Genomic DNA, 26,537 nt, shown 5'->3' with positions numbered 1-26,537 from the left:
TGCCATTTTGTTTCAAATTATCAATGTTTGCATCTTTTGGGCTCCTATCGCTGACGGAAATGGGAGTACGCTGGCCCAATGATTGCTGCTTGCAGCTTTGATTTGCATTGTAACCTCAGTCATCAATATTTAAATAGCAAAACTATACAACCCAAAAACAATTGTACCTTCATTTGATGTTCAAAATCTTGAAAATGGATTATTAAAAAAGAAAATACTAAAGAAGGTAATCCTGGCAGCCTACCTGTGGTATCAGGTAACCTAACAATTTCCTCCTTAGAGATAATTGCATTGCAATCAAAATATTTCATGTAGAACTCGCATTCAGATGTATGCACAGAATATTCATGCATGTTATTTTTTATTTTCTAGTTTTTCAGAAAATATGCCAACATACTCAAACTCTTTTCAATATCCCTAAACTGAGCACAGACACACAGTGAAATCACTTAAATTGCATAAATAGCCATGACATGCACTTTGTCACATTCAACCAGTACAGATTCAAGTACGGAGTCAATTCATACATATGCGGTCACTCAGTGACTAAGTTATAAACACACACTGAAACCTTGACAACTTTCATTCTGGACATTATGAAGATAGCTGTCATTCAGACAGCTGCCTCTCATCCCCAAGAATAAAATGCTATGTAAAAGTTTTTGTGACTATTTTCTTATTGTCCAGAACAGGCCTACTTAAAACATTTATTGTGTTAAATTAAAGAATAATGACAACCCACCCACCCAAAATAAGTTAACAAAACATAACTTAAAAAAAATCCTATGAAATAATTCAACTCTAATTTTCCTCGTGTCAGATTCAATACTACATGTCAGACAGTAAGTTGTAGAACAGGATGCACTGGCACCTTTTTTTCCCCTTCCCATCATACTATAACAAAAAGAAAACCAACGTCAGTTTTTCATTAGGATAAAATACTTCTGTTTAAGTAAACACACTTGATTAAGTAGACACACCTGCTCCAGATCAAACTTCTTTCATTGGCAAAGATTTTATAACCCATGAAATCACTGAGTCTGGTCAGAGTATCCGACACTGTGACGACTGTCTAAGAGGGTGTTGTACTGATGCTCCATTCAGCCCGTAAAACAGAAAAAGAAAGACATGGTGGTAGCTGGTTTAGCGACATGTGCACCTGGTCGCAACCATGTCCTCAAACTCCTTGTAGACATAGGAGCCGTCCTCTTCAAAGATCATGACACTTAGCGGGCTGTAGTGTGAAGGAATGCAGGAGGGCCTGGGCACAGAGGAGTCGAGCTTCTCATATATGATGTTCTGCACCATGGTGTGGACAGGTGAGCCGTAGATGAAGCCCATGGTCCTCGGACAGATGCCTCTGCAGTACCTGGGGTTGTACTTTGGTGGGAAAACGATCCAGTGATCCAGTTTGAGTTGGCTGAAACGCACCCTGAAATCATACAAAGCACAGTCGTTTGTAGGGAATTCAGAGCTGGGAAGCAGCTCGGGCAGGTGGGGGTCCAGACCTTTGCCACCACGTTTGCTTTTTGGAGAGTCCCTCTTCCATCTTCTCTTTTGTCGCAACCTGGATTCAGATTTGACAAACACCTGCTTGTGAAATGTGTTTTCTGCAGCGACTGGTGCTTGAAGTGCTTTGACGTCCTCCTGCAATCTCCGGTGGCCTATTTTACTGGTGTCAGTGAGGTAAAGAAGCAGAGGCGGGGGCCTCAAGGTGAACTTCAGGGCTTCTTTTCCGCCACCACCACTGGCTCTTCCTTCATCATGGCAGGTGACGTTGATGAGAAGTTTTATGTTTCTCCCATGAAACTTAAAGAGAGGCTTGAGAAAGGAGGTGACATCAACCTCCACCCAGCTTCTCATGTTCCTCCCGTCTTTGGTGCCGGTGAAGTTCACAGCGTAGTGGACCACAGAACACAGGTGGCAATGTTCCGACTGCTCCTGTTCCTGGATGCTCAGGTAACAAGCTCTGTTGGCAGGGGCTACGCCAACATGGGCAAAACTGTACACCAAGGCTGACTTCAGAAGGTGTTCTTTTCTTCTCACTTGACCAAGATTATAGGAAAGGTCCTGCATGTAGCCCTCTGAGGAAAAGCACAAGAAAACTAAACATTAATCTCCAGCAATAATTCCATACAAAAGCCAGCTGAGCGCTTCAGAAAACTGGGGGATAAACACCCTGTTGTCAGATTTTTTATTAGAACAGTTTTTAAAATATTAATGTCATTTTTTTTTTTAAATAATTTGACCTTTTAGAAACTTAAAGTTCCATGGGTGGACTGTTGGAATTGTTCTTTCATTTTGTGACAGTTCAAACCTTAAAAAAAAAAACTATGGAAAAATCATTTGCTCTGTGATCAAGCCTGTTTAACATTTACTGACATTTTATCATTGACTCTTTATTTTTATCCATTTGGTTTATCAAAGCAGACGCCCAGTAAATGTGTGCTGTTGTGGTTATTTTTAATCGCTCACCTTTGTTACTTTGTGCAAAACACTCGTCTTGCGGCTTGATCAGTCGGACGGTGTCGCACCTTCTCCCGTCCAAGCTTCTCTGCACCCTGGAGGTCTTCCTGTAAACCTCCGTCAGATAGGTCATGTAGCTCTCCTCGGGGGTCATCTTTCCCCCCGGCCCCGGGTTCCACCTCGACCCTCCGTGCTCCGACAGAGCCTTTAGCAGCGGGGAGAAGATGCTGGCGTAAGGGTGCGTGAGATCCGCCAGGCTGTGCAGATCATTGGAGGTGGCGGCGGAAGGCGTCAGCAACGGCCAGCCGCAGGCGACCAGCATCAGACAGGTGACCAAGCGAGGACAACGAAGGGGAGCTGACATCAGCATTTGTTTTGGCATTCCTTAAAAAAACAAAGCAATAGAAACTTAAGGAGACGCTCCACTCAGGGCTGGAGGTCAACAGGACCGCGCACGTACCGCCGCTCATCAACACGCGCAGGTGTTTGCAATCAGGTGTGTGTCTGACGTAATCAGGTAAAAGAGCGACAGTCGGATTCGGTCGGTTTTCGTGTTGCACCAGAAGGAAAAAGCATTGGAAGATGACTTCGCAAATCAATACTGTTACAATGGACTTCGTTTCCATCATTATTTGCGGGGTAGTACGTGTCCGTGGTGCTTTTATTTTGAAAGCGTCCCGGTTGTTTCAGGAGACCTGACGAAAATGCTGATGTTGAAGGTCACTTTACATTATCCGTAAATACATTCAAATATTGAATTTGTAAGTCGACCGTTCTGTCTTTTTCTCACAATTTTAACTTGATGTTTTCTGAATACTTAAAGTGAACTAGCACCGATTCATGTTGTTGTTGTTCATATACATGAAAATCTAAAGAGAATCTAAATAAAATGTAAACATGCAGTAAGACATGGAATTTGTCTCTCGGGAAACACATAGAATGTGATTTTGGTGCATTCACGGGTCCCCTACAGGACTAATATATTAGCAAAAACAAAGAAAACTGACATATACAATTTCATAAATATAATTGAAATACATACAACTAATTAACTACAGGTTGATTTGGGGCTAATCAATAATGCACTGACACACAAAGTATTTTTCAGAAATCCCTCCATAAAACACAAGATAATGGAGTTAAATCTCAGCACCACAGAGAGCTCGATGTTATCAGAGCACTATACAGTTCTTAAATCCAACAAGGGAAGTCTTAAAGGTCTTTAAACTGGACTGCAGCTCTCTGTTTGTTCTTTAGCAAAGAGATTGGGGGGGGGGGAGTTTAACGTGCACAACACGTTCGTTTACTTTCTGGCTGGCCTTTGTCGGAAAATATTGTGCAAGTTGCTTTTCTTCCATTACCGTAGACAAAGGACATTGTTCTGGCTGTTTTGATTCTGTCCTCATTGGCTCAGGCCCAACTCTTCTGTATCTCCAGGGTCGGTTAAGGATAGAACAGAATGAAAGCAGACAGCACCCCCCCCCCCCCCCCCCCCCCCAAAACTGAAGGTTGACAGTTTTCAATTCAAATCTTAAAAAGGTGAATATGAAAATCGTAGTTATATTTTCTTAGAAGCTGTGAAAAATCAAACTCAAAATGACCCACTTACATAACTTATCCAGATATAAAGACAAACCCTGATGTGGGCTCACAAAAGGAGGCCTTCCTCCATTCAGGTCCCAGTTCGTGTGTAAAGAAGACATTCCTCCACGCTGTTCAGCACCCTGCTTTGCATAACTGGTCCACTCAGGATTTATTTGACTTTTAATGACGTTTTGAGACAGCTTTTTCAACTGTTAATTCCCCAGAGCTTTGTCCCAGTAGCTTAGATCACAAGAATCTACATGTATTTACATGGTTCTGTGTTCAGGAACTCCACATTGTCTACAACACGGGACTTTGTGGTAGCCGTTATAGCATGTTTATTTTACACCGTCATTATCAATGCTCAAATAGATTTAAGGCTTCATCAACTAATGTGATTATAAATATAAATAACCCGGAGAACCCCTGGGCAGAATTGTGATGCTTGATTTGTAATTTATTCACAGACTTTATGAGTCAGTAACTGTCTTTTCAGATTATATAACATGCAACATTTAAGTTATTTTTATTCTCACAGTCACTCTAACCAGTCGTGAGTGAATTTATTTGCTGCTCTGTGTTTCTTTCCTGCGTGAGGCTGGAACAGTTTACTGATAGTGTTGAATCCCTTCAAGTGCTCCCTGTCCTCCTCGTCCTCAGTCTTCTCCCTGTCGCTACTCAGCCGCGCTCCCCCTAGAAGTGCTCTCACGTCATCCGGCACACCTCTGCCCAGGTAGTGGAAGGCCTTCTTCCCGTAGTTGTCCCTCTCATCGATGCTGGCGCCATGACGTTGCACGAGCAGGACCATCATGTCGGCGTGGCCGTGGATGGCCGCGATGTGTAAAGGCGTGTATCCTCCGTGCGCTTTGCTGTTTATATTCACGTAAGTGCCTGTTTTTCTGGAGATCTCCAGGATTTTCTGCATCGTTCCACAGCTGCCGTCCTTGGCTGCCCAGTGGAGCACTGTGAAGCCCGACATGAAGTCTTTCTTGTGAACCAGTCTGGCGTCCTGCAGCATTAAACCACAGAGTTGTCCCCACAGTCCTGCTGCACACTTCACCAGCCACTCGTGAGCCAACGGCTCCAGAGGCACGCACTCAGAGTATTTGCTGTCATCTCCTGGCCTCGAGGTCTTATTTGGAGGTTGAATCTGGGGAACTGACTGCACCCCCTCTGTCCAACGTTTGGAGTCCCTCTGGGCACCTTTCCTGTAGACTGGACACTTTAAAGCCGGAGCTGCTGGTGGAATTTTGCCCAGTTTATGTTGTGTTTTATCCAGCTGCCCTTGTGATCCACCCTGAGCTGCTGGTGAGGAGGCTCTGGGTGGAGACTTGACCGCTACGACCGCGAACACGGCTCCAGATTTCTTCACCTGGTCTCCAGAGAGACTGAGGACTTTGACACTGGTCGTGTCCACGCCATTGTCTCTTGGTGACGGCCTCCTGCCCGGCTTACTCCCCGCAGACGCACGTTTGGGACTGCAACAGCACGAGTCGTTCGGGTTTAAGGGGTATAAAATATTATTGTTGTTTTCGACGTCAGAGAGAACCATTTTTGCCTGCTGGGCCCGCTGGGGAGACATGGAGGAAAAGCTGGTGTTGCTGCACACACTGTCCTCCATCTGCGCTGTCCGCGCCCCACCGCTCGCCTCCTTAACAAAGTCCTGGTACCTTTTCTTCACGACCACGAACTTCACCTCCTCGATCTGCTTGACGACGGCGACGCTGTTGACCAACTTTTTGAAGAGGTCTCTATTGTGCTGCTTTTCCGCGGGATCGCTGCAGCCGATTCGGCTCCTGAAATGATGAACCAGCTCCGAGTTTTTCACTTTGCCTCCGCGCTCCAGCAGAAAGGACAGAATGGATTCCTGGGTCAGAGCCATCTTGTTCGGCCGCCAGTCGCAGTTTTGAAAGACAGAGCATTTATCTGGAGTAAATCCCGGAGGATGGTCCGCCCGCTGCCCGTGCTCCCCTCTCTGTTGTCCCCCTCCAACCGGCGGCTTCCGGCTCCTCATTTCTCTGGACTCTCCGCGTTAAAGTGGGCAGAGACCTAAGAGGCTCCAGTGATTGGATCATGACCACAAAATCCTTTTAATTTGACACAACATGCAATATACAACGATAGGTTATCAGTTTATTCAAACTATATGGATGGATATTGTTTAATGTTCTCAGTGGAGAATAGAAAGATTGAGTTCATAGAAATGCTAATTGGCGCTGAAGACTACTTTTAATATTTATAAATTCGATTATGTTGGCTTTTATACTCATAGTAATACGTTTTACTTATAATGCATATTTCACAAGATCTCAGAGTGCTACAAATAGAGGAAAATAATCCACAAAACAAAAAGAATGTATAAAAACAGAAACTCAAATAGCAACAAGTAATACTTGAACGATCCAGTGCCCCCTGTCGAAAAGACTTGTTAACTAAAAAATGTCTGCGGTGGTTGGTGTTAATTTATCAGCCATGGACAGTAACGGTCATTAATAGCACCGTTGGGCAAAACATGAAAGTAATGTTTACCACGTTTTTATTTTGCGTCATTATAATCGTTATCTAGAGCTACCACCAGGGTGATTGGTTATACATTGTCTCTATGAATAATGCTGACTGACATTTGTTGTGAGGGGGTACATTTGCCATTTTCACACATTTTTAGTCCAGTCATTTAGTCCAGCTTCGTTTTTATATAATATGTTTACCCTTGTAGTCACATATAAATGTGAATGATGTGCTACCTTTGATTGTCCAAACGGTTAAATTTACTTCTCCGAACACATGATAGAAAAAGCTGCTCATGGGCGTGCATGAATATATGAGAGCATAATCGTGCCAAGCGAGGCAGGCCAGTTCCAGTGTGTTGGAGTGTCGCCCTCCAGCACAGAGGGGGTGTATCTTCACAGAGGCCATATTGAAACGCGCTTGTCTCTGTTGGATGTGTGGAGCAGCTCCGCTTCGTTATTCCTGCGTACTCTCCTCTGACGATGGCGGCCAGCCAGGTGGATGCGTCCGCAGTAAGTAGCACAGCCGGCCATTCCGCACAGCGCCAACAGAAATGAATTGAAACACATGATTCAGGTGTGCGTTATGCGGGGGTGATGTGATGGAGCGTAGGTGCGCTCGGCAGTGATCGTGACGCTGCGTGTTTTATGTTGAGCGCATCCACATAAATATTGACATCATCATCACCATCATCTGCGCACAAGAAGGCGCACTTTAGCATCCGACCGTCCGACAAGAATGCCCTGTCAGGAACGACAGCAGTCGTCACAGGTGTTGGCACGACTGTCCGTTAGACTGGACAGTAACGTGAACGCAACACCGACAGCAGCCTGGAAAAGACAGCAAGTAAAGAGGATCAGCCTAAGTAGCAAGCTCTAACACACTCCCGGGCAGAACATTATGCGTTGTAGTTGTCATGCGTGGTGTTTTTATTTTTTTTGGTGCTCTTTCACCCGTTTACGTGCTGCCAGTGAGAGAGGTTGAGGTGTAGGCGCGCAGGTTACACTTTGGAGGAGTTAATTGTACCAAACCAGAGGCCTGGATGTCCTCCCATCCTGTGCAATAACATCTAAATAAAGAGCTCTTTGTGAGTGTGCCTGTGTGAAAGTGTGTGCGTGTGTGAGAGACAGAGTGAGAGAGAGAGAGAGACAGCGTGAGAGAGGAACAAAACAGATGAGTGCTGTATGGAACACATCCTGCTCATCATGTTGAGTCTTTTGAGAGTTGCCAGTATCCCCGTGGGGGGATTGGAGACTGGACCAGCTCCCAGCCCGTTTAGCTCTATAGGTCCACTTCATGTCATTTAATTTAATCACTGTTGTATGCGTAATTGAAGATATGTCATCATCTCAATGATAGATGTGAGTTAGTGTTCTTTATGGGCTCATCTCATTTTATATTTGATGTGTTTTCTGTTTCAACTGTATATTTAAGTGCCCAATCAATTAAAACATTTTAAATAATGAGCATTTCTTCCTCTGAGGGACTTGTGACGTTTCATTGATCTTGAGAGTGCTATGCCATCGGCTGTGGGGTTTTATCTCGTAATGTAGCGACTGAACCTTGTTATACGTCAGTCTATTCGTGCTGCAGGGACGACCTCATTAGCCAAGAGTGCGTTCAGAGCATGGAAGCAGACCTCAGATCTGATACGACAGGAGCGCACAATCACACTGTGTCAAATTCTGTCACCGTTTAACCCTAACAACTGATTGTTATGACATGGTGCTGAGACGTATGTGCTGCTGTAGTTTTTCATGTCTTTTCAAATCCGTCAGAATGAAGAGAAGCGAACCATTGAGCTTAATGGCCACGTGGGCTTTGACAGCCTTCCCGACCAGTTAGTCAGCAAGTCAGTTGCTCAGGGATTCAGCTTCAATATCCTCTGTGTAGGTATGTGTGGATCTGGGAGAAATCCTTTGACATTCGCATGAACGTGCACTTTGAACTCTGACAGGGTCGTCTTTGTTTCTGCCGTCTTACTTTTGTTAAAAGGGGAGACTGGTGTCGGCAAGTCGACATTAATGAACACACTGTTTAACACCACATTTGAAAATGAGGAGGCGAGCCACTATGGGAATAAGGTCCATCTCCACCCGCAGACATATGAGCTGCAGGAGAGCAACGTCAACCTCAAGCTGACCATCGTGCATACTGTAGGGTTTGGAGATCAGATCAACAGAGAGGAAAGGTATGTGCTAGTTTGTCTTTACTTATTTACCAAAATAGCAATCAGAATTTTAAATGAAAGACATTCTTTTAATGTGGGTTTGATTCCAATCTTCGAGAAGGTTAAGCAATTCAAAATTCTGCCTTCTGCTTCCCTCTTCTTTCCGGAGGCCAACATGATCCCGCAGTACAAAGCTGTGGGGGAGATCTGGCCTGTTTGTGGCTTGCTAATTCTGAATTGGACTGGTAGGGCTAATGCAAACTCGATATGCAACAATTAACTACTGAAAAACAAAAAATTGTCACTCAGGAAGAATAAAACCTCCATAGATCCCATCCAAAAAGAAGGAAGCATAAGATGTCTATTGAAAATAATTATATTTCTTTCTTTCTTTGCAGCTTTAAGCCCATTCTTGAATACATCGATACACAGTTTGAAAAGTACCTTGAAGAAGAGCTTAAGATAAAACGCTCCTTATTCAGTTGCCATGACACCAGAATCCACGCCTGCTTGTATTTCATTGCCCCGAGTGGACATTCCCTGAAGTCCCTCGATCTTGTCACGATGAAGAAACTGGACAGCAAGGTGACCACGCAGTCGGTTCATCATTTAACGTTCCTTGTCCATCATCCTTCCTCATGCTGTCTTTTATTTTTAAATATCTCGGTGAAGGTGAACATCATCCCCGTCATTGCGAAGGCGGACACTGTGAACAGGAGCGAACTGGACAAGCTGAAGATCAAGATCATGAGCGAGCTGGTCAGTAACGGCGTGCAGATTTATCAGTTCCCCACAGAGGATGAAGCTGTGGCAGAGATCAACTCCTCCATGAATGTAAGTCCTAGCAGCACAAAGACACGAACACATAAAACATTATCCCACATATGGACCAGCCGGACTCAGGGTTTCGAACGCAAACAGACACTGGTGTGACGACAGCAGATCTGACTATGATTTCATGTTGAATTAACAGTGAAAATCTTTCTGTTGCAGACTCATCTCCCCTTTGCTGTTGTTGGAAGTGTTGAAAATGTCAAAGTGGGAAATAAGTTGGTGAAAGCACGGCTCTACCCCTGGGGTTCAGTACAAGGTGAGCGTTCACCTCATATCCAACATTAGCCCAGTCAGCCTGAGGAAAAGCCACGCTGTCTTTTGTGATTTTTCAGTTGAACATGCTTCTATTTTCTCTTTTTTACCAGTGGAGAACGAAAACCACTGTGATTTTGTGAAGCTGCGGGAGATGTTAGTCCGCGTGAACATGGAGGATCTCCGAGAGCAAACCCACGCTCGACACTATGAGCTTTACCGCCGCTGCAAGCTGGAGGAGATGGGCTTCAAGGACACCGACCCAGACAGCAAGTCGTTTAGGTGAGATCAGGGGGGAAATCTGTGAAAAACGCCTCCCTGAGCGTCTCTGGTGACCATAAGCTTCAGACATGCTGCTCTCAACTCACTGCATGTACAAATAGACAAATACAAATACAGTGTTGAGTCCACTGTCCGTTGATTTTAAACATCTGAATCACATTGTTTCCACCCTGATCTCCAGCCTCCAGGAAACATATGAAGCCAAGAGGAAGGAGTTCCTCACCGATCTGCAGCGCAAAGAGGAGGAAATGAGACAGATGTTTGTCAACAAAGTGAAGGAGGCCGAAGCTGAGCTGAAGGAGAAGGAAAAGGAGGTGAGGAAGGAAATTGGTCTACAGATGCGCTTTGAAAGGTTCCTCGTAGTTTGGTTTGTCTCACAGTTTTCCCCGCCTCCAGCTCCATGAGCGGTTTGAGCAGCTGAAGCGGATGCACCAGGAGGAAAAGAAGACCCTGGAGGAGAAAAGGCGTAACCTGGAAGAAGAGATGAACGCTTTCAACAGAAGAAAGGTGGCAGCTGAGACGCTGATGGGGCAGGCTGTCCAAGGCGGTTCACAGCCATTCAAGAAGGACAAGGACAAGAAGAAGTAAGTCTGCTTTTCTGTTTGGGACGAGGTGATTGGACAGAACTTCTTCTGCTGATGCAATCATTGAGATCATATTATCTTCCCATGGCCATGACGGGTCTGAAACTGATACAGAGACGGATTGGGGCTGACGCTGTGTGCTCAGACATCGTAGGGGTCACCGCTTGCATGACGCAGCCCGATGCACATATCCCTGCAGGCTAACCTACAGGGCCGAGGCACTTCTGATTATGTTAACTAGTCCCAGGATGGCTCACATGTGGCTCACATGTGTACATGTGCGGTGCAGATAATTCTGTGATGTTCAACATAAAAGCAAACTTAGACAGATCTCAGGAAAGATTTTGTTTGATTGGGTTCATTTTTATAGCTACCAGGATTGAAGTGCATCTGTTGTATAGAATAGAAGATGAGGAGTGATTGAAGTTTTCTTTCAAAAGTAAAAATGAAGAAATCGGTTCTCTGGACTGGTTTAGGTCCCTCATGAAAGTGCTAATTAAAGACAACATTTAAAGAATTAATCTTTTTAGTTAGAGCTCAGGACTGTATCTCTCCTTTTGGTCTTTATTCTGCCCATGAGAATGTGGGCTGGACTTGGAACCTGACTTTATGAGCCCATGAAACCATCAGATTTAAAATGAACTTTACCAAAAAGGATATTCATCCTTGCAGAACAAACATTCCATTTCCATTCCTTTCATTTTGTACTGTCTTTATGTTATGTTTCATTTTTTTACCATTTCATATTCATTTCTTTTACCCCTTTCAGAGTGTGTTTTCCCATTTTATCCCCCTTCCAGTTGATTTACAGATCAAACAACCAGAGAAACCAGGAATGTGTCTGCCATCAGCATGGGAAAAACTTCCTGAGACTGTGTGGACATAGAATCACAGTGACAATGCAGATGTGTCAGCCTGAATAATTTGATGGCTGTAAGCCGCTGTGCACTCCTGAGCCACAAAAATAGCTGTGCTCGGTTTGTTTGATTGACTGACTTTACTAGACTCACAATCCATAGACTGTGTTCATAACCAGTTTGTGTAATCTTATGTTCTCTTATGAATGTTAATCTTCTGGTGAATGATTTAAATGTACTTTTCTTATTGAGAAGGATGAATGGAAAAGGACAGTTAGCTCACAGAGCGCACCAGGAGGAAATTAAGGCAGTAAATGTTTGATTATTTACAATCCAGATGAAATCAAGGGTTTGTTCCTGGTGGTCAAAGATGGTGATGCACAAAATAGTGTAGAATTGTTAATAATTGTCACTGTTAGTTTTACTTTGATATTTGTCATAAATCCATGCAGGGTTATAAATGAAATAGTTTACACTGAACTTGAAAAAAACTGAACTATACTGCCTTGTTTACATTTAAATAAAGAGAAGCATTTTCAAACTGAGCATTCTATCATTTCATTTGTGGATCATCTGAATCCCTTCTTTTTGGTTTTTCCACCCTACAGTCTTAATATGTTTCAAAGCATTAATTAACCATGTCGAGTTGCTTGTTCTGATAAATTATGTTTTTCTCTTCTTTCTTTCTTCTAGCTTCTTTAGTCTTCCTTCTGCGTGCTCCTTAACGTCAGGAAGAAATTTGAATTAGAAGACTTTCTACCACACAATAAATGATACAGACTAACCAGTGTGTTATTTTTACACAGTCCAATAACAATTTTAATGCGCCCATTGTCCTTGGAAGCAAGTCACCCTAAAGTCCTCCATGTGTCCTTTAAGCAGTACTTTGTAACATGGTCTCTGCATGGCTCCCAACCCCTCTTATTTATCATTCAACCTTGGAATACCTGTCAAAACTCTCATATTTTATTTTTTCACTAACAATGCTATCATTTGTCATGCTTGTAGTTCTTGAATAATGGCAATGTACACTGTGAAAAAAAAAAAGTGACATGATATTGCAATGCTGTACTGACCATAACAGTATATTAAGCACTTTAAGAAATATGTTGATCATCGGTAAATGTGCCATATTCTACCCAGGTGTTGTGTTATATCAGAATTATATAAAGAAGTATTTTATAGCTCTAAATGGAAAAACCATACTTATGTTAGAGAAAGTATGTATTTATAAATTCAGGTATAAATCTCATAATGCTATTCTATTAAATCTATCAAGATTTTTATAGCCTGAAAATAAAGAATTGTTGTATGAAAATGTGCCATGCTGTCTCCAAAACAAATATTTGCTCCAAAAAGGTATGAATAGTAACACAGGGGAGTTGTAGGTGAGAGGGCTCGTGTTCCTTCCAGAATCTTCCGGAAGCCTTCCAATAGATGTATATTCAGGGAAAAAGGATGGAAACAGGTGGAAATTCTGAACATTTAAAAAAATATACCTGGCATGACGAGTTAATAATGTGTGGAAAGGTTCATTCTATTGATGTTTTTAAACATAAGTTATTTATGCAGTCTCAATGTTGAAGTTTTGTTCCCTTGATTTGTATTTTAAGTTATATAATGGTTTGCAAACTATAGTATGCCATTTGATGCTTTACTTATATGACTGCCCATAAAAGTGATTAGATTAAAACAAAAACAAATATTATATTTACCCTGTCAACACGAGAGTCACTAGTTTCACTATGTCCCGCCCACTAACTGTGATTGGTCCATCATTTTGTAGTGGGCGTGCTGCAGTGGAGAGTGACATGAGATGTGCCCAATTGTAACGTTAATTTAATGACGTCATGTGGCCTAAACCAATGAAAGCTTGCCATTTTTGGTCATGGGCTTGGTTTTATACGTGACTTAATCTCTAAACTGCCCTTTTCCCGTCGCCTTACACCAAGGGTAGGCGGGTGTGCATAGGCAGAAATTGACCTATGCTTAAAACTTTCTTTAAAGAAAGTTCATACTCACACATAATTTTATTTTAAACTCATTTTTTCACACGCTTATCTCAAGTGCGTGGATACTTTTTTTTCATCGCTTTTCCCCTCCTCAACGCAACTTGAGCAAAGGTAAGATAACTAATCTTCCTTCTTTTCCCAATAACGATGTATTTAATCTTGGCTGGTATTTAAAAACGTAAACTTTAAACAAAGCTGTTGGTGGTTTTCACTCCATGGAAACTAATGCTATCAAACCTGAAAACTAGTCCTTCGTGGTGTTAGCATTAGCCGCTGTAGCATCTGGTTAAGTCGTAATTAACACTTAGTTTGCCATTGCTCTTCGTGAGCCGCAGTTTTATAGTTTTAGTGTAAGTTATTGCACAGACGAGGTTGTTTCGCGGTTTTAAGTGTTTTAAGTGTGCCTGTGGTCCACAGTTTTGATGCTGTCACCAGACTTGTGGTAGCTCTCGTGTGTGTAGCAGGGACATGTCCCGACATGACGCAGATCCTCCTCTGCCGTATAAATGGCCCCAATTTCGATATTAAACGTTGCAGAATTGGCTACGAGTTTCCCTACACTACTCCAAATACACGATTTTTTAAAGTTAAGGTTCTTAATTGTGTATATAAAAGTATCTTTATACCGACATGGTGCGTAAGCTGCATATGGCCATGCATGTACGTGGTTCGCCTGCGGTCCAGTTCAGTCCAGTTCAGTGACAGCTGGGAGCAGGAGGGTTGTTACTTGATAACCTACAACCCTGGAAAGAATCCTAAACCTTATACCCCACTGAGCAAAACATGCCATCGCTTCTGCTGATCTGTGTTGCTTTATGGAAGGGGGCTGTTCTATACTCCCAACACGGCCTGTAGCAACATTACAGCCATTGGGTTTAAGTTTCCTTCTACTGTTTCACACCTTGATTTAAAGGGGGTGAATACATTAGAGAACACTATAGATTAATGTTAAAGTCGTGTTATTTGTGGCTGGGTAGGAGGGTTTTATGTAAAAGTTAGATTTGGTTATCCATTTCAGTGTAGATATTTTGAATATCAATTTAAAATTTGGTGTTTATGCAATATGATAGTAAAATCACCACATAATTCCACAATCTACTTTTTGCTCTTACTATGGGTGGCAAGGCAGTTGGCCTTTATTAGACCTTCTTCCTCATCTTGGAGTTGGGTTTAATAAATGTAAGAATGTTGGTTCAGCTTAACTCCTCGTGCATTGCAGCATTCAAATGTTGTATAAACGCGGCTTTTTCCCTGTCTACATCTACACAGATGATTGACACGGTGACAGAACCGAGAGCACAGCCCTTTGCTGTGCAGGTGAAGACCCTGATGGATTTGGAGGCCAGGTATCAACCGAAGCTTAGTGGCTTGAGGCTTATAGAGACCTCCCAGGACAACGGCCTCAGGATGACCACCAGACTCAGGGAACTGGAGGTGAAGGACCTGCTCTCTCTGACCAGGTTCTTTGGTTTCTCATCGGACACCTTCTCACTGGCCATCAGCCTGTTGGATCGATTCCTCTCTGTGATGAAGGTTTGTATATAGTATTCCCCCTCACATCCTTTTGATTGTGTGTACAGTGGGACCTCTACTTACTAACGTCTCTACACGCGAAATTTTCAGGTTACGAAACGTCTCAACGGGAAAATATTTCCTCTTGTTACGAAAGAAATTTCAGGATACGAAAGGCAAAAATACTACTCGCAGCTCGCGGAGTTTAGCGAACGCAAACGTGCTTGTAGCTGCTCTGCCGTTGGCTATCGCCTAGCATCTTCCTGTAATCCCATTGGCTAGGAGGGACGTCAATATGTACAGGTTTGTGTGTATCCCAGCGTCGAAGACGTCTTCGTGATTTATTGTGGGTGTTCGTATGTTTGTCCATTAGATGGCGGTGTTGCCACAAGTGATAACGTTTGTTGCTAGTAATGACGGCTAAAGTAAGATTAGCCTGTTAGCCTATAAAAAAAAATTATGTCTGAATTTTGGGGGGCTTGGAATGGATTAGGGCATTTACATGGAAAACGCGTCTCTACTTACGTAATCTTCATTTTTACTAAACAACTTCCGGAACCAATTAATTTTGTAAGTAGAGGTCCCACTGTATTTTCCTTTGAAAATATAAGATCCTGTTTCTTTTTAAGTAAAACAGCATTTTCTAGTCTCCTTTATTGTGACAATAGCCTAGTTTAAGTTAATGAAAAACAAGAGTATATTTTGATTTGGCATCGTGGAGCAAATTGGTCTACTAGAATATGTTCTGATGAATGTTTGCTGTCCTTTCCAGATTCAACCAAAGCACTTGTCCTGTGTGGGTCTGTGCTGCTTCTACATCGCAGTTAAGTCTTCTGAAGAGGAGAAGAACGTGCCTCTGGCCAACGACTTGATCCGCATCAGTCAGAATCGCTTTACAGTGTCTGACATGATGAGGATGGAAAAGATCATCATGGAGAAGCTCTACTGGAAGGTGAAAGCTCCCACGGCCCTCCGCTTCCTTCACCTTTTGCACAGCCACATCCAGGAGCAGCTGAGCTCTGAGAGGTACCAGCACCAGAACAAAATGTTATCTATCAGTCTTAAATAGTGTAGCTGTTTCGTCTCGTTAAGTGGTCTTTGCAATCATTTCATAACTAATTTGTAATCCTGAGACTAAAAGCACTTTTGGTTTTATAGCCAGAAGATCATAAGCCTGGAGAGACTGGAGGCCCAGCTGAAAGCCTGTCACTGCTCATTTGTCTTCTCCAAACTAAAAGTATGTTCGTGTTATTTGGGATTTGATGTTATGAAAAGCTCTTACGGTTTGCTGGTTTCGTTGTTGTTTTAATCTGCAGACTATTTATAGGTTTTGTGATCAAGCGTTTATACTGTTTCTCTGCAGCCATCTCTACTCGCCATGGCTCTGTTGTGCTATGAGGCCAAGGAACAACACGACCCTGAAGACGGTGACAAAGTTGAAGAGATTCTGGGAAGTCTGCAGAAGCAGCTGAATGTATGATCCTTTTAATACCTTTATATTTGATATTGTATTGCCCTGTGTGGAAGACATTTGTTACCATCATGGTGAAAATGACACAGTTGTGTAGCTTTAACAACCCCCCATCCTCATCTGTGCAGATTAGAGATGGTGACCTGGTTTGTGTGCGGGAGCTGGTTGGGAAATGCCTGGCTGAATATGCCACCTCCAAGTGCTCCAGGCCAAACAGCCGCAGGCTTCGCTGGATTATTTCAGGAAGAACTGCACGTCACCTGAAGCACAGCTACTACAAAATCACTCACCTTCCCACCATACCCGAGTCGGCTTATTAAACCGGGAGCTATAAATGGGTGACCTCAACAACCAGAGAACACTCACAGCTGTCTCCAAATATTTGCTCTGACGAGATAAAACATTTGGTCTACTCTCTTGCTGTTAGGTCACCCGTGTACAGCTCCAGTCATTTTCTTTACAGATCTTCATCAGTGGTGGTGGATTTCTTTAAAGGAGAGCTCTAAAAGTAACACATTTAGCTTTGTCGTCGCACTCTGATCGTTCTCCCTGCATTGCAACAGCCTCCTTGACAAAGAGGAATGTTTTCATGACTAACAACTACCACCCTGCAAAGTTTCACTTTCCTGGTTGAGTTGCTTGCACAAGTGTACAGTATGTACTTCAAAATCCGTGCCAAGGTGCTTGGTGTTCCCTGGAGCGGGTTGCTGGTCTTAAGCTAAGAAAAAAAAAGTATTGAACCACCTAGGTCCTCAGTCCACTGTGTGGAAGAGGAGGGAGAAGGATTTTGTGAACAGCAAAAATGGAACCAAGAAATCGGGCCCAAAGTCCTTAACTCCCACCCTAGGTTGCTAAACTGTCCTGAATGCACACTCCTACCCAAGGTGACTTTTTTTTTTTCGTTTCGTTTTAATTTTGTTTATGGCGAGGGAATGCTGGTCTACTCCGGGAGGCACAGTTAGTGACTATTACGACTACGGTCATGGCTACTACTGAGCTGATAATTGCCACATATTCTTGATGTGTCCAGAGTGAGGAACCGCATAATTTGATTTCTTCTGTTAGTAATGTGAGGCACACAAATCAGTCATTGCAGTGGAAATGCAGTGGAATTCGCATTTTCTTCCTGTTTAGATGTTCTCGGTTAAAGGTGTTCTCAGATGTAAAGTGGATAATAGAACAAATCATCTGATTAAACCACATGAACCTTTCAATAAAACTTTATTGAAAAGCTATTGCTGTATGTATACATTATTTTTTTTAAAACATTTTTACAACCTGAAAGTTATGTCTAATTTGAGGCCATGTGACTTATCAAACCACACTCTAGTAATAACATTCTTCCTTTCCAGACATAAGAGAGGCTGATATTTCCTGCTTATGAAGTCACAGTATTTGCTTGAGGGCATTTGTCACACTGGCCTGTGCTCTTCTGCCCAGTGTCCATGTCAGTGTTCATTTGGCAGGTGCTAAATCTTGGCTTTAGTCACTCAAGCTGGAGAAATCCGGACCGCCCCCAGCATAATTCCCAGAAATCTCGGCACCGCTGAAGTCAAATCCAGGATTCTAGCAGAGATAGAAATTTAAATGAAAAGAGCGGATGTATCTTTCACTTTATTGCAAAATGTTAAAACAAATTGTCAATATTTGGTCTAATTTTTTTCATCATACTTACTAAAACAATAGGGATAAAATCCTCTGTAAACACAGTGCCTCTATAAAAACAACTCATGTATTTGCACTCCTGATCCTGGTAAATATCCACATTCCATCTGTTTATAGAATCTCAAACATAGATCACACTCGGGGCCATTAGACGAACCTCTCGTTGAAACCTCTCCAGTGTCAGCTTTTTCTGCATCTGGTTTTGGACCCAGGCATTTGCACAGTACTCCCCTTCCAGCAAGGACGTCCAGCAGTTACCTGCCTCTCTGTTTGTCTTCATCAGAATTATCCGAATCAAACAACTGTCCTCTATATAGGGGAGAAAAGGTTTGTGCAGAAAATAGTTATTTTTGTGCAAACAAAGAAGCTTGACAATAATGTGATACCTACCTAGTGTCCATGTTGCCTCGTCGGATACAGTCTTGTCATACAACTTTCCCTTTAAGAGGAAAAATGTATAGAACATTTATGTACAGAATTCCAAGTAACATTTAAGTCAAATACAGGATGGGTAGACTGAATACGTTTTTTTTTTTTTTTTTTTAAATAGACTGGAACAAGCAGAACAGTTAGTCTAGTCTAGGTTAATTGTTTTCATGTCCCACATCTGGACGTGGCTTTTCCGCTGTACCCACAGTTTCAGTGTCTAACTTCATAAATAGAGAAATATAGAGCAATAGCTGTGTGAACACTTACAGTTTCTCCTTACCCTAACAATTATGAAATTATTTTAACAATAATAATAATAACAATTATGAAGGAAGACTGACACGTCAATCACTTCAGCACACCTTGATTATTTCCTTTCCTTTAACACACAGCTCAATATCTTTGGATCCCAGGCGGCACTTGACATCTTTGGCGGACGTCCCGTGAGGCACATCGACTTCGATAAAAACCTCCTCCATGGTCTGGTACCAGGATCCCCAGGGCGTCTTGCAGGGGACAACACCGCTCCTCTCCTCAAAGTGCACCGACATGTTGCTGTTTTGCTCTGGCTGACAGCTTAACTAAAAACAGTCTCAGTCCGATAAAGAAATTGTGCTAACAGCTGCGTAATTTAGACAAACTTCTATACTGTTCTATACTTCTTCGTTGTCAAATTTAATCCATTTAACTTTGCTAATCACATTATAAATCATCAATCCTGATAGTAAATTTGTCACTTGCGCTCTTGATTCTTCTTCTCTGATTGTATTCTTCTTCTTCTTCTTCTTCTGCTTCTTCATTCATCTTCTTCTTCGATTCTTCCGTTGCGCTGCAATTCAATGTTACAGACGCATGTCGCCATCTACTGTACAGATGATAGAGCGTCAGAGAACGAACTTAAATTTAGAAAAGCTTGCATTTATCCTGACTGTACATTATTCATTAAAATTAAATTACACCCGTACTAATCGGTCTGGAAAACATTTGCTATTCTTTCAGTATTTTTAAATCAGTTAAAAAAAAAGAATCCTTATGAAGTACCTCGATAGATTCCTCATACCCTGAACTATCACGTTCCTCTTGAGCTCTTTAAATCTACGCTGAAGACCTATTTTCTGTGCGAACAGTGCACTGTTGTGTTGTGTTTTATATTTATGAGGTTGCTGCATTTTTTTAATGTTTGTCTCTCTCGATTAATCATTTGATACTTTTTTTGTTTGATAGCTTGTTTTGTTTTGTTTGTTTTTTGTTCCAGGAACAGCTCTTTATTCAGTAGTGGTTGTTTAAAATGTACTGTTTAAAATGTGCAGCCCTGATCCTAGCATACTCATACAACTGATACCATATTGGAAATTATTTCACTATTGTAAAACGTGTCGAAATAAGGAAAGTGGAAAGTACACGCTTACTGTTTTGCCATTCGGATCAGTCTAAAAATCATAAACTATTTCATTTAAAATTTGCAGCCATGCAATCAGTCTGCAGGAGTCTAATTCCTATTCATATCCCGTTAGTCACGTCACTTGCCGTCTGCTGGCCAGATATGGGAACTACAGTCAAAATGAATACTTTTGACATTCGAGGACGTCATACGTCTGTAATTCGATGTCATCGACAGCAGGTTTAGCTTCTTTTAGAAAAAAAATTCTTTAGATTTTCCAATAGAAGCAAACCAATAGAAGCTGTCCTTTGTCTAAAAATGGAGTGGATTTACTAATCTGTTAATTAGATTACCACTCCTGCCTCGGTGCCTGTGTCTGAATGCATACCTTTCTGTCACTTCAGTGCCACTAGTTAAACTCTAGCTCGAGTTTCTTGATTCAATATGCATTCTAACTCAATATGAGATTTTTTTCCCAGATAGTTGCCTGCACATTTTAAAATTTCCGAATTCATGGCTGCGCTGACCTCACCTTTACTTGTGTTTATCTGCTGGAGCCTTTTGTTCCTCTTCAGTCTCAGTGACGTGAGTGGAAATGAGAAAACTACCTCAGACAACATCACTCGCATTTTGGACCGGCTTCTGGATGGGTATGACAACAGACTGCGACCTGGATCTGGAGGTGATTCAGCACTTTGACCTCAAAGCTTAACATGCAGACTATATATATTCTGTTTGACAATCTGACTTTTGCAGGTGGTGTCACAGAGGTGAAAACAGACATCTTCGTCACCAGCTTTGGACCCGTTTCAGACGTTGAGATGGTGAGATACTCGCGCTGTCAGGAGATGATTGTATGACTGTGACTGTGGGAGATAACAGTGGCGATAACTTGCCTTATGGGCAGTCTGCCATGAGACCATCTAATGAGCTTTAATCTGTTTGACCAGCGCTATAACTTCATTACCGATGGCCTCTAAATCAATATGACAACATGTCAGACAGAGGGAACGGCTGAATAGATTGATTAATGATCATCCAGGATGAGTGGCATCCATCTTTGCCTCATCATGCTTCACCTTGCACTGGAAACTGAAAAGGATCTTTCTCCATTCAATTACAGCTGATGAACAACGTGTATTTACAGTGTAGCTCATATGCTAAATAAATCTCCCGTGGTTCCGTGCCAGGAGTACACCATGGACATGTTCTTCCGTCAGATGTGGGTTGACGAGAGGCTCAAATTCGAAGGCCCCACCGAAATCCTGCGGCTGAACAACCGCATGGTGGACAAGATCTGGACACCGGACACGTTCTTCCGGAACTCAAAGAAGTCCATCTCCCATAACATGACCACACCCAACAAGCTGTTCCGAATCATGAAAAACGGGACTGTCTTCTACACCATGAGGTGACCTTCCTCATGCAGTTGAGGCTCTTGTCGTGTATTGTGAGCATCTTAAAGTATCACCTGTGTGGTCTCTCTCTGTTAGACTGACCATCACTGCAGATTGCCCAATGAGGCTGATGGACTTCCCCATGGACGGCCACTCGTGTCCCCTCAGGTTCGGCAGCTGTAAGTAGACCCTAAACAGATAATAAGAAGCAGTAGTGCTCTTCTGTTTCACGTCCTTATCTGTGTTTCTGTTCTGCATGCTGTTGGCCTTCAAAGATGCCTACACGAGCAGTGAGATCATGTTTACATGGAGGAAGGGGCCCGTAGCGTCTGTGGACTGTCCGAAAGAGTCGATAAGCCTCCTACAGTACGATCTGGTCGGGCAAACACTGTCCAGTCAAATCTTCCGATCAAACACAGGTAACAGCGCTCACGGTCAGCAGGATGATATCGCAGGGACGGCACATTCATGAAGCACATTCATGAAGGGGAGATTCAAATCACTCTTCAACACGTGAGGAGCACACAGACAGAGAATAGTGCAGTGACCTACTCTTATATTCCCTCTCTGTTACCCCCCTGATGGCGGGCTGCAGTACTGTTCACGTCCTCACCAAAAGATGGCCGCCCACGTCCCCCAAGGTTATTTGAGCTTTACATTTACGTCCCCGTCCACGCACGTTTGAACAGGCTCATTATAGCTCGTTCATTTCATCCCTTGTGGTCCTAATGTTTATTCACCGTTGAAAGCGCCGATGCTGCTGCTCGCTGCAGCGCGTCTTCGCTCCGTGGACGTCCGCATGCATCGGTTTAGACTGAGCGAGGGGAAGTGTTACACATAGTGACACTGCATGCTCTCCTTTAGCCCCCTCCCCTCTGCTTCCTTTCCACTTGATCCCATTTCTAAATGTCTGCCACCCCCCCCCCCCACTTTTTTTTACCTTTTCTCTCATCCATCCGCTCCGCTGTCACATGCTGCTGTGTAGTTCAAAGCCTATAACACGACTAACGGCGGCGATACACAAATACACAATCTGTCAGAATCAGTTTAGCTTCAAGGGCATACAAGGTCGTCCGCTGTGTGCCCCCTTTCCATGTCTCAGGGGGTTTGCTCTCTTCACACATGCTGTTTGTCTTGCAGGTCACTACTCTGTGCAGGTGGTCCACTTCCACCTGCAGAGGAAGCTCGGCTACTACCTCATCCAGACCTACATCCCTCTCATCATGGTTGTGGTGCTGTCACAGGTCTCCTTCTGGATCAACAAGGAGTCTGTTCCTGCCCGCACTGTCGCAGGTATCCCCCCTCCCCCGCAGCGATGCGGAGCAGCTCAGGTGTGCTGCTTCTGCATGATGTTCCAATAAATACAACCTTGGAAGTATATTCCCACAGGTTTTGTAGTTAAGAGGACTTTGAAGGCACTTCATTTCCCACTAAATGCCAGAAAATTCACTTCATTATCAAAAATGTAGCTCACTCACAGGTAGCTGAAGACCTTTAATCAGTAGCATTCACACCTGCTTTTCGGAATCTATTTTTCCTCATTGTGTTTTTTTTTTTAGAACCTTTTTCACCTCAGAGTGAGTAAATTCACTGGATCTGGATGCGTGTCTTGTTCCAGGCATCACCACAGTGCTGACCATGACCACCCTGAGCATCAGCGCCCGGCAGTCCCTTCCCAAGGTGGCCTACGCCACAGCCATGGACTGGTTCATCGCCGTGTGTTTTGCGTTCGTGGCGTCGGCCCTGATCGAGTTTGCAGCTGTGAACTACTTTGCCACCCTCCAAGCCCACCGTCTGAAAAAGCTGAGGGCGAGGCAGGACAGGCTGGAGGTGCTGGCCACCAGCAGCGACGATGGCGACACGGTTTCGGTGAGTGGCCGGTTAAAAAAACAGGGCAAATGAAGCTGAAATGCTGACTCATCATAACATACACTGAAGGATCATCTCCATAACTTAAGGTGACACGGAAATCCTTAGCAACCAGGTAATCTTGAGAATCTAATAAGAATCTGTTGGATCTGAAAATTGGATTTGTAGTCAGAGTTATCCAATACTACTGACTAATAATAGGAGAGATCTCCAGTTTGTTGAGGTTTTAATGATGAAGTGTTAAACTTAAACTGAATACAGCATCAATTTCTGCTATCAGGGATGTGATATGTGTCACATGACCCCTCAACGCGCTCACATGGCTAATAAGGAAATCTTCACGGTGTGATGTGATGCAAACGCTTCTGTGATAAAACCAAATCACCACACAGCTTTTTGCTTGCTTCCCAGTCAGGAGGCACCAGGCATTAAATAGTAATATGTGCTGTTGTAGCGCTCTCATCTACAGCTATATGCTTTATGCTAATACAGTATGCCACCACGGCGTCCTCCCGGGATCTGTCTCACGTGTTGGGCTCATGGTTAGATGCTTTAAAAATAGCCTCAGTGTGAGAACAGAGAACAAGTGGAACGCTCCTCTGCATAATCTCATCACCATCCTATGGGCCTCCAGAAAACTACCTGCTGTGTTCCATAAGCTCACCATTGAGAGAATGTTCCTGTGGGAACCAACAGGACCAAGCTTATCTACATCCCTATTCATATTTAATTCATCATATATGTACAATACAGGCTCAACAATTGTTCCCCCCCTCTTTTTGCATGGCTAACCCTCCATCTTTCTCCGTGTCTCTCGTCTCCAGATGGACAGCAGTGCTCTGGAAGGCCTAAAGAGGAGGAACCACTCCGTGTCTCGCAGTGAACCAGGAGATACTCCGCCGTTGCCTATTTTCCTCCAGCAGGGCTCAGCGTTTCCTCCGGTCCCGCAGCTGGCCGGCACCAGCCCTATCGACAAATACGCCCGCATTCTCTTCCCAATGACCTTTGCCCTCTTCAACCTGGCCTACTGGTACATTTACCTGTCTAAGGAGACCATGGAGGAAGCCAGGTACGTCCATCTGTACTGTGAGCAAATCAGTAGTATGAGAGATGACACTCTTGGCTGTAGGACAATTCACAACCATAGTTCCTTCTCTCAGGAAATTAGGTTCTCAGTTAGCTCCCAAAGGGGCCTGGTTGCATTCTAACAAGGCCTCAGTATAAGGAGAACCATGGTTTTAGTTTGTCCTCAGTGTTGGCTGAAATAAATGGAGGTGACCTTGTTGTTTCACTGCAGCCTACCACCAGGGGGCAGTGGACCTTGACTTCCCTTTAAGCCATGCAGATGCTCATAAAAAGATATTACTGTTAAGCTGCCATCAAGGCCTTTGTTTGAATGTTTTGAGAACTATTGGTGAGCAGCATCAACCTTGGCAACACCAAGACTGCTGGGCCTCCTAACCGGTGGACCCACCGCCAGAAATGAACTTCAAGGTCATCGCTTATTATTGGTATTCTAAAAAAAAAAAAAAGAACTCAGAATGGGCCATTACTCAAATCTGTACCTCAAGCCTGCTTCACTCTGCTCTAATTATGATAGCGCCGAACAAAAGTACCCGCCGTTTTTTTGTCAAACACTTTTATCTGAGGAGTAAAGGCATCAATAATTTCTGATGCTGAAACAGCCCCAGGAGCTGTTGGAGGAGGAGAGCGCAGCGGAGAAGAATAATGTCAGGTGACGTTGCTGCTGCACTGACACCAGCTCTGTAACTGTCCTCGCCACTTCACGGGTCTACAACAGCTGTATGGACAGATCGCACTCTTTTTTACCTGGAGGCTGGCCGAACCCCCACTGCACTAATGGTCCCCTCCCAGTCTTACTGGTAACAGCGGAAACAAACATTCGTCCTGTTAATGCATGAGACACTTTAGAGCACTTCTGAGCTCTCTGAACAAGACAGGAAGAAAAAGAAGAATAAAATGGGGGGATGAAAAATGGTTGTTACGTAACACGGAGTGCAAATCTGTTCATCATGCTCCTCATGTTCTCGTCAGAGAAATTTTTATGGCTGTTTTATTTAGAGCGCTGTGCAGAATAATGAGAGAGACAAAATGGAGAGCAGGAGAACAGCTGCATCACATTCATCGCCTCTACAGATTTCCACTGCGGCTGCCACTCTTGAGGAGGACAGGGAGCGCTGCAGATCCAGAGTGTGTGTGTGTGCGAGTGTGTGTGAGTGTGTGCCTGTGCGCGTGCGTGAGAGGAGACAGAATGAAGCTTTCTGTGTGCTCCTCTCACATTTTGTGCTCTGCTGCATTTCGCTCTTGCAGGGACGCGGAGCTTCCAAACTGAGAGGAGCTGGAAAAGGGCATGTGCAGCCGGAGAGACCTTCAGCATTCAGCCGGCCTCACCTCACCTCACCCCCCCATCCCCCTGTGTGTGTGTGTGTGTGTGTGTGTGTGTGTGTGTGTGTGTGTGTGTGTGTGTGTGTGTGTGTGTGTACAGGCTCTCAACTTTCTCTCCTCTGACAGACAAAATGAATCAGAAACTCATTTATTCTCCCACTGCACATCTATTTATGTCACAGGCTGTGACCGCTGCCCACTCCTGTTATGAGCTGAGGAGCTGTCCTTCATTGGCTTCGATCACTTTACACACGGACGTGCTGCAGCATGACATTTAGACGCACAAGGAAACGCATCGAGAGAGAGGGAGGAAGAAAAAAAAAGTGGATGATACAATCTATGATGGCTGTAACTGGTGGTGATGCAACAGTGAACCAATGTTTTCAGAAGCCTGCCCTCTACAGAAGAACAGCCCCCACTACAACCAGATCAAAGGCAGTTTGGAGGAGGCTCGCTTCCCTCCCCGTGGCTTCAGAAATGTGCCCCAACCTGAGAAAATGAATTGTGAGATTGTGTTTCCCATCTCACCGTTCCGGTCCGGTGCTCCCGTTGCACTTTCAGATGTAGGCAGCGGGGACATGGGTGAGGATCAATGTGCTGCTCTGCATCTCTTTATCTATCTAGGAAGAAGCTGAATTTGCGTTTCATTGATTAAACTTTGTCGCCCCCCCCCCCTCCCCTCCTCCACCCCACCGTTTTTAGCCGTCTAATATGCTCTCTGACATGAAAGCTGAGGGAATAAACTTGATCTGAACTTGCCATTTTGAACACTTTAACGCTACACTGCATTCTATCATTTGACCTTGTCATGTCAGGAGCAAACTTCATCTGCTGAGAAACAACCCCCCTCCTCCCCTC

At 43.7% G+C, this 26,537-nt stretch overlaps 6 protein-coding genes across 9 annotated transcripts; 3 read left to right on the top strand and 3 right to left on the bottom strand.

The window, feature by feature from the left end:
* Positions 1-344: 344 nt before the first annotated feature.
* Positions 345-2,967, bottom strand: gdf9 (growth differentiation factor 9). Of its 2 annotated transcripts, XM_011610724.2 has the most exons (4): positions 2,927-2,967; positions 2,476-2,850; positions 1,509-2,084; positions 345-1,432 (listed from the first exon to the last, which is right to left on the bottom strand). In XM_011610724.2, the coding sequence occupies exons 1-4, from the start codon at positions 2,934-2,936 to the stop codon at positions 1,227-1,229; spliced, it is 1,167 nt and encodes a 388-aa protein (XP_011609026.1). In that variant the 5' UTR covers positions 2,937-2,967; the 3' UTR covers positions 345-1,226. The 2 variants fall into 2 exon arrangements, with proteins under 2 accessions (XP_011609026.1, XP_003970451.2); XM_003970402.3 differs by having other exon boundaries at positions 345-2,084.
* septin8 (septin-8-A) lies at positions 2,860-12,855 on the top strand. 3 transcript variants are annotated; one of them, XM_029847362.1, is made up of 10 exons: positions 2,860-2,962; positions 8,337-8,451; positions 8,554-8,749; positions 9,127-9,313; positions 9,401-9,562; positions 9,722-9,818; positions 9,928-10,096; positions 10,278-10,410; positions 10,493-10,680; positions 12,231-12,855. In XM_029847362.1, the coding sequence occupies exons 3-10, from the start codon at positions 8,583-8,585 to the stop codon at positions 12,283-12,285; spliced, it is 1,158 nt and encodes a 385-aa protein (XP_029703222.1). In that variant the 5' UTR covers positions 2,860-2,962; positions 8,337-8,451; positions 8,554-8,582; the 3' UTR covers positions 12,286-12,855. The 3 variants fall into 3 exon arrangements, with proteins under 3 accessions (XP_029703222.1, XP_003970450.2, XP_011609024.1); XM_003970401.3 differs by lacking the exon at positions 2,860-2,962 and adding an exon at positions 6,183-7,070; XM_011610722.2 differs by lacking the exons at positions 2,860-2,962; positions 12,231-12,855 and adding exons at positions 7,041-7,070; positions 11,481-12,201.
* sowahab (sosondowah ankyrin repeat domain family member Ab) lies at positions 4,589-5,932 on the bottom strand. The gene has a single exon (XM_011610743.1). The coding sequence runs from the start codon at positions 5,930-5,932 to the stop codon at positions 4,589-4,591; it is 1,344 nt and encodes a 447-aa protein (XP_011609045.1).
* A 593-nt stretch (positions 12,856-13,448) lies between the features above and the next one.
* ccng1 (cyclin G1) lies at positions 13,449-17,767 on the top strand. Its single transcript, XM_003970400.3, has 6 exons — positions 13,449-13,660; positions 14,819-15,082; positions 15,834-16,087; positions 16,220-16,298; positions 16,425-16,535; positions 16,661-17,767. Exons 2-6 carry the CDS (start codon positions 14,819-14,821, stop codon positions 16,850-16,852), a joined length of 900 nt encoding a protein of 299 aa, XP_003970449.1. The 5' UTR covers positions 13,449-13,660; the 3' UTR covers positions 16,853-17,767.
* On the bottom strand, positions 17,434-19,439 carry nudcd2 (NudC domain containing 2). Its single transcript, XM_003970436.3, has 4 exons — positions 18,989-19,439; positions 18,588-18,636; positions 18,355-18,506; positions 17,434-18,098 (listed from the first exon to the last, which is right to left on the bottom strand). The coding sequence occupies exons 1-4, from the start codon at positions 19,175-19,177 to the stop codon at positions 18,015-18,017; spliced, it is 474 nt and encodes a 157-aa protein (XP_003970485.1). The 5' UTR covers positions 19,178-19,439; the 3' UTR covers positions 17,434-18,014.
* A 1,067-nt stretch (positions 19,440-20,506) lies between these two features.
* On the top strand, positions 20,507-26,509 carry gabra6a (gamma-aminobutyric acid type A receptor subunit alpha6a). The gene is made up of 9 exons (XM_029847361.1): positions 20,507-20,689; positions 20,764-20,831; positions 21,198-21,418; positions 21,501-21,583; positions 21,680-21,823; positions 22,545-22,697; positions 23,023-23,273; positions 24,098-24,342; positions 25,605-26,509. The coding sequence occupies exons 1-9, from the start codon at positions 20,521-20,523 to the stop codon at positions 25,624-25,626; spliced, it is 1,356 nt and encodes a 451-aa protein (XP_029703221.1). The 5' UTR covers positions 20,507-20,520; the 3' UTR covers positions 25,627-26,509.
* The last annotated feature ends 28 nt before the right edge of the window (positions 26,510-26,537 follow it).

This window comes from Takifugu rubripes, chromosome 14 (assembly GCF_901000725.2).
Source record: "Takifugu rubripes chromosome 14, fTakRub1.2, whole genome shotgun sequence".
NCBI classification, from domain to species: domain Eukaryota; kingdom Metazoa; phylum Chordata; class Actinopteri; order Tetraodontiformes; family Tetraodontidae; genus Takifugu; species Takifugu rubripes.
The sequence above is the reverse complement of the archived record's forward strand: the minus strand, read 5'-3'. Positions and strand labels throughout refer to the sequence as shown.